General features: G+C 58.2%; 1 protein-coding gene across 1 annotated transcript in view; it reads right to left on the reverse strand.

Moving 5' to 3' along the window:
- Nucleotides 1-552: 552 nt before the first annotated feature.
- adamts1 (ADAM metallopeptidase with thrombospondin type 1 motif, 1) overlaps nt 553-6,976 on the reverse strand; it is a 7,435-nt gene continuing 1,011 nt past the window's right edge. Inside the window, exons 2-9 of the mRNA XM_066705798.1 lie at nt 5,602-5,942; nt 5,365-5,497; nt 5,084-5,251; nt 4,625-4,914; nt 4,208-4,394; nt 3,868-4,046; nt 3,294-3,469; nt 553-3,144 (exon numbers count right to left, since the gene is read on the reverse strand). Coding sequence (XP_066561895.1) covers nt 2,424-3,144; nt 3,294-3,469; nt 3,868-4,046; nt 4,208-4,394; nt 4,625-4,914; nt 5,084-5,251; nt 5,365-5,497; nt 5,602-5,942 — 2,195 coding nt within the window. The 3' untranslated portion in view covers nt 553-2,423. The remainder of the gene's footprint in view (nt 3,145-3,293; nt 3,470-3,867; nt 4,047-4,207; nt 4,395-4,624; nt 4,915-5,083; nt 5,252-5,364; nt 5,498-5,601; nt 5,943-6,976) is intronic.

Here is a 6,976-nt window from a genome sequence, read left to right on the forward strand (position 1 = left end):
GAACACGCGCAGTTACACACACCTAGAAGCAGAGCACAGAGGAGCATGCGCAGTTACACATTTGCACAAAGAGCCGACCTCAAATGGACTTACCACCAAGTGGAAGATAAAAGGGCTACCCTGTGTGTGTGTGTGAGTGAGTCAGTGAGTGTCTGTCTGTGTCTGTGTGTGTCTGTGTGTGTGTGTGTGTCTGTGTCTGTGTCTGTCTGTCTGTGTCAGTGTGTGTGTGTGTGTGTGACCCCATGCCAAGCACTGTAGTCTTACAGGATCTCAGTCCTCTTGTCCAGCCGGGCGGAGTGGACGGCTGTGTTGCGCTCGGTGCTGCAGTGTCCTCAGTGCTCACAGCGCTGCCGAGTCTCGGACTCTTATCACGGAGCTCCTCTAATGAACAACAGGAGGAAGCTGAGCGCGGGGGCAGCACAGAGTAACCCCCCATCCGCACCGCGACCTGGGGGCTTTAGTGGACGTTCCCTCAGTGGGGAGTGTGACTCTCCTGCACCCACAATCGCCACAGCCCACCCCCACTAGGAAAACAACTCAGGACACAGAAAGTTCAACGGTCACTTTTTAATTTTTAGTTTGCAAAACCTAGCATCCATCAAATATATATATATACATATATATATATATATATATATAATACTGCATAAATACTCTGAACACTCAACCACCCTCTGTTTTTTGATAACAATTATAATAATATAATAACAGTAATAACAACGACAATAATAAAAGCGATAATTTATAATAAAGATTATATTAAGAGGGCTGTACAAAAATAAATAATGTCTGGATTGTATGTACAAACACAATATATAATAACAGTCCTTCTCAGAAGGCAGGACACCTGTACTTATGAAGTAGAGGCTGGTGTGCAGTGGGGGCTCCCTCACCGGGGGGGAGTGCGGGGCTCCAAGAATCCCCTCCCCTCCTGTACTGAACAGACACACACATGCTCTCACACGCTCTCACACGCTCTCACACGCTGTCACACGCTCAACACTGCACAAACAGACTATAAAAGACCCATCACAACAGGTATGCGTGACCAAATGAAAAGCAAAGACAGTCTGTATAAAAAATGTAAAATAGAAACACAAGAAACAATCATATGAACATGGCATAAACACAGCAGTGCCTGTGGGCTGTCGTGCAGCGGTCACCGCACGGCCCCGCAGCCCGGCACATAAATAAAGCCCAGAGAATAATCATACGAGGACCTCAGTGGGGGGCAGAGACAGGGTTCGGGGTGGGGGGACTGTGAAGCAGCCCTGCAGTGTGAGCTTCAGCCTGCGGACACACCGACACTGTGCATGTGGATCGGAACTCAGATTTAGACTACATGTTAATTGGGGATCACTTTAGTGACAAACTACTATTTAGCAGCAACTATCAAGACCCATCGATTCAGCTGGGATTGGGAGCCTCAGGACAGCGGCTCTCCTGCCCTCGCTCCGTGGACCCCTGCATCCACTTAGAACAATGGGTTTGGCACAGAACAACACCTGTTCATGTACAGGCACAGGCACACGTACACGCATGCACACACACACGGCAACTGTTTCAGAATCCCACGGTACTGCAGTCCTAACCTCAGAACTCCAATTCTGTTTAAACCGTGTTGCTGCGTCTCTGAAGACTGAGCACCCCTTGCAGCCACGCTGGGCGCCCCGGTGAACCCAGGGCAGCGTCAGATGGGCAGAGCAGGCAGGGGGGCAGCAGCAGTCTGTGCAGTCCGCTGAGAGGCTGAGAGGATGGGGCCTGGCTGCAGCGCCGGCGGTGTTGAGGTAGCTTGGGAGCGCTCTAGGACTGGCAGGTGCACAGGTGCTCTCTCAGCCAGGACACCGCCCAGAGCAGAGCCAGGGCCGACACACACTGACACTCACACACTCACACTCACGCAGAGTACACAATGCACCCAGCGCACTGAGAGGAGAGCAGGGCCCGACACAATCACGCCCTCGCACCCCCACACTGCATTTGCATTCATTTGCTGTCTCTGCTCTTGAAACTGAAGCTCCCACAGTGCACCGGGCCGGACGCAGCCCCAGAACCTGGGCCTGGCAAGTCCCGCATGGCAGCCCAGGATGGCTCTCTCGCTCCCTGCGGTTCTGTAGTTTAACACTTTATATATAAAAAAATAAAATATAAACTGTAAACATTCTTTTCTTTCCGGAATGTAAAGAGATTTGATCTAAATATACAAATGTTTCTGTATTGATTTATATAAAACAGTCTGTATGCGAGTCAGTAAAGTCCAGGAGGAGCAAAAATAAAAACCGGTGGCAAGAAGAAGCCCAGAGACGGCGTGGGTGCGTTGGGCAGTGGGGCGATGCTCTCTGAGGAGCGCTGCAGCAGAGCCACGCTGCGGGTCTCCATCTCTCTCCATCTCTCAGTCTCTCAGTCTCTCTCCCTGTCTGTCTCTAGTGGCAGGCGGCCAGGTTGCAGAGGTCGAGCAGGGGGCGGGGCTTCTCCGCGGGGGGGCAGCTGTCCTGGGGCAGCACCCGGCCCTCCTCGCTCACGCACCGCAGCAGGCGCTTGCGGAAGCCGCGGCCGCAGCTCTTGGAGCAGGACGACCAGTCTCCCAGCAGCCACTGCGGGCAGGCGGCGGGCGCGCAGCGGCGGGAGCCGGGCGGCTGCAGCTCGGGGGCGCAGTCGGTGGAGGGGCGGCCGCGGGGGTCCAGGCACTCCACCAGGCGCTGCTGCACGCCCCCTCCGCAGCTCCGGGAGCAGGGCCCCCACTCCCGCAGCACCCAGTCGGCCGCGGCTGTCTCCTGGATGGCGTTGAAGGACACGGCGGGGCGCGCCGGGGCGGGCCGGGGGGCGAAGTAGCTGTACTTGACCCGCGGCCGCGGGGCACTGCCCACCGACAGCACCTGCACCGTGAGGGGCTCAGGCAGGGGGCCGAAGCTGCGGATGCGCTCCAGGGCGGCGGAGGAGCCGCTGTAGCGCAGCAGGGCACCGCGCAGGGACACGTCCGTCTCCAGCGTGGTCAGCGTGTACTCGCCGTTCAGCAGGTAGGCACCCCCTACCCCGCGCAGCGCCAGGTAGCTGTTGTCTTGCTGGGAGCCGCCCGGCGCCCGCTGCTTGATGTCGATGTGTGTGGCGCCGGCAGGGATGGTCACCACGTCCTGATAGCCCGGCCTGGGGGAGAGGAGGACAGAGGTCACTAAGGGCCGCTCAGAGAGATATCGGTATTTAGCGAAAGGTATCGCAGGGTTGGGCCTCCAGCACCAGCTGTCCCGGCCCACCCAGCTGGCTCACAGTGCTAGACGTCGGGGCTCGGGGCTCACCTTGCACGGTCCAGCGACCCCGTGACCTTCTTGCAGGTGGAGCTGTCCCCCCCGCACACGCCGCACTTGTCGAACTTCTTGCTGGAGCCGATGACGCGGTCACAGCCGGCCTTGACACACTGGCCCTGCACGCACACCGAGGTGGAGTCTGGGCTGCAGGGCGTGCCGTCTTCCACCTGGGGCAGAGAGAGAGAGAGAGAGAGAGAGAGAGAGAGAGAGAGGTCAGTGCTGCACACCACACAGACAGCAGCCCCGCCCCCCTCACAGCTACTGAGCAGTGAACACACACGAGCCTTGACAGGCCGCTCAAATGACTGGTTTTGTTTTTAGAAAAAAACAAATAACAAATCAAACAAGACTAGCTGTTGTATCAGCTTCAAAGCCAGAGCGCCCGGCCCTGCACCGCCCGCGCTGGGTTAGTAATCCAGAGCAGAACAGGCCGACTCAGCTGTACCAGGACATCTGCTTGTTGCATTAGAACATATCGTACTGAAATATCATTATTACTACTAATAATAAACTGTATTTGATATAGCGCCTTCAAAAGCAGCGAGAGAGTGTCCTGTATCCTCACCTTGGGCTTCAGGATGAAGAAGTAGCCCGTCCCCTTGGCGCGGCACACCAGCTTGCAGCGGTCCTTGGGCGAAACCCCGGCGTACTTGGGCACCCACTCCACCGCCGGGCCGGGACCAAACGACACCTGCGAGGAGAGCTCGTTGTGGGCCAGGCACTGCTCCTCCCGGAAGGACAGACCTGCAGAGAGCGAGAGAGAGCCTGGTCAGACACCCACCTCAATAACCAAACCCACGGCAGGACTTGTGGCAAGCCGAGCCCTCTGACGGGCCGCTAGCACAAACCACACCGGCAGCCAGCCAGCCAGGCAGGCAGCGAGAGACTCACGGGGGGGCTCTTACCGTTGTTGTCGGGGCAGGTCTGGGTGCTGCAGGAGCGGTACTGGATTCTCTTGCCCTCGCAGTACTTGCCGCCGTTCTTGGGCTGGGGGTTATCGCAGTCGCGGTAGGAGTACTGCACCCCCCCCCCGCAGGTCCGCGAGCAGTCGCCCCACGGGCCCCACGCGCCCCAGCCGCCGTTCACAGGGATCTGAAACACAGGGACCACAGCCAGTTACACACACAGCCCCCAGGCAGGAGAACCCCCATCACCGCCCAACCCACACACTGCCCAACTGCCACCTGTACAGAACATCTCTCCCTGTCTCCAGCGTGAGTGTGACGTCATTATTTACATTACAGAAGCGTTCCTGCCGTGTCTCCTGGTCCGGCACTAGCCAGAGCTCAGAGACATGGCAGCCCAGTCCTGCAGGCGCTCACCTGGTGCAGGGCGGCTTGGCTCTTGGTCAGACACTGGCCGGCGAGGCAGTGGCTCTCCGGGCCGCAGGGTGTGCCGTCCGCCCAGGGGAAGTTCTTGGTCTGGCAGACCAACAGCCCCCCGGCGGCTGTCATGGTGCACCACAGGGCGGAGCAGGTGGTGCTGATGTCCGGGCAGTGCCGCGACTCTGGGCCGAAGGTCAGCTGGCACTGCCGGTGGGCGTCGTACACTGAGCCTGGCAGGGTCTTGGGCAGCGGCTGGGGCTTCTGCGGCTTGTCCAGAAGGCACTGGCCTGAGCAGGGCAGGAAAAGGGCAGGGAGTCAAGGGGGATGTGGCACACACACATACACCCACACACTCTCACACGCTCTCACACACACCACACGCACTCCACCATGACAAACAGAGAAGCACACACGGAAAGCACCGTTTAAACATTATGCTGAGTGCGCTCCACTCACCATGACCGCCGTCCAGGAAGGAGGTGACCATGAGGGCACTGCAGGGAGACCAGGGCTGCAGCTGGTTGAGGTTGGACAGTGTGGACGCCATCATGTGGGAGCTCCAGTGGATGCCGTTGACGCCGGCACAGTGCTTGGCATCGTCGTGAGGCATGTTGAACACGTGGCCTGCAGTGGGGGAGGAATATGGTAATTCTCTGCACACAGTGTCAGCACAGTCAACAACATAGTATGCCAGTGTCAGTGTGGGCATCAGTGCCAGTGCGTCAGTGCGGACGTACCCAGCTCGTGGGCCACGGTGAAGGCGGCCTGCAGCCCATCGTCCTCGATCACAGAGCAGCTCCTCTCGGGGTCACACATGGTGCCCACGTCCGCCATGCCCAGCGTGTCGCAGGAGTGGGAGCCACACAGGTCCTGCGGGGAGAGAGAGACGGCACAGGCGGTCAGGTCAGTTTCCCGTGTGGGCTTTAGCACAGACCTGGGGCTCAGCCGTGTTCCGTGCGAGTGCCACGCCGTACCTGTCTGGTGAAGAGCACGGCCGTGTCGTAGTGCTCGGGGTGACGGTCGCTGGTGGGGTTGTGCTGCCGTTGCCACTGGCAAAAGTTGCGCAGGGTGAGGGCGGCGTTGGTGGACACGGCGGGGCCCCCTTCCTCGTCCTGCACCACCAGCAGCTTCACCACGGCCAGGCTGATGGGGTTGCGGATGGTGGGGTGCCGGTACAGCCGGGCCGCAACCGCCATCACCGTGAGCAGGTAGGGCCGCAGCCCGGCGCCGTGGAAGTCCGCCATGGAGCGATCTGCCACCAGCAGCGTCTCCACGAAGCGCGGGGTGGACGCGAACCGCCGGGCCCTGAGGGGAGCTGCGCGAGAGAGGGGCGAGGACAAGGGTCAACATCACTGTGGTCGGCGGTGCAGGAATAAGCTCAGCAGATCAGTTTTCAATAACCAGTAACGGATGCAACCGCCCGGGCCAGGGGGAGTTATGAGCGAGCAGTGAATTGTGAAGGGTCTGTTGTCAGGCAGGGGGCGCTGTGGGTCTCACACTCGCTGACCTCGCACAGAAAACGCATTCAAAAGAAAGAAAGGCAGAGTCCGTGCCCCTCTCCTCTCCTCTCCTCTCCCCGTAATGGAGCCGCAGGATGTGACGCCGGTGCGAGCCTGCCAGGGTTCACCGTGTGGCACCGCCAGGGGAGGGCTGGGGCTGCGCTGGGCTGGACTGGGAAGGGGAGAGTGGCAGTGGATCCCATCTGTCAGAGACCGGACCCGGCTGCGACTGAACCAGCGCCCCCCACCGCACCTCTCTCTCTCTCTCTCTCTCTCTCTCTCTCTCTCTCTCTCTCTCTCTCTCTCACAGCGAGCTGCGCCTGAGCCGGACGGCACAATCTCTCTCGCTCACTCTTCCGTCCGAAATCCTCTGTTGCAATTTACAATTTATGATAGTAAATATTAATATGTTTAATAATAATAATAATAATAATAAAGTCTGTTGAAACGCATGACAGAGAGAGAGTTTTGCTTTGGCAAAACGGATGTAACCTTGTCATGCCAATAAAGCTCTTTTTGAATTTGAATTGAATTTGAATTTGAATTGAGAGAGAGAGAGACAGGAGAGGGAGATTCAGCTAAAGTGTGTGAAACACAAGGGAAGACGATCTGTCGGCTCTCACCGACCTAAATAATATAATATAATATAATATAATATATAATCCACGTCCTGCCCAGGTCCTACGGAAAGGCTGTATATCAGCTGCCAGACAGCTCTGCCTCCGGACCCTCTGAGGGGACACAGCCCGGGACAGGGGGGACACAGCCCGGGACATGCCGGCCGGTGTCAGTGCAGTGCCCAGGCAGCAGGAGAAACGCCACGCCTGACTCTAATACCGGATACGTGATG

Source organism: Amia ocellicauda, chromosome 6 (genome assembly GCF_036373705.1).
Source record: "Amia ocellicauda isolate fAmiCal2 chromosome 6, fAmiCal2.hap1, whole genome shotgun sequence".
Classification (NCBI taxonomy): Eukaryota; Metazoa; Chordata; class Actinopteri; order Amiiformes; family Amiidae; genus Amia; species Amia ocellicauda.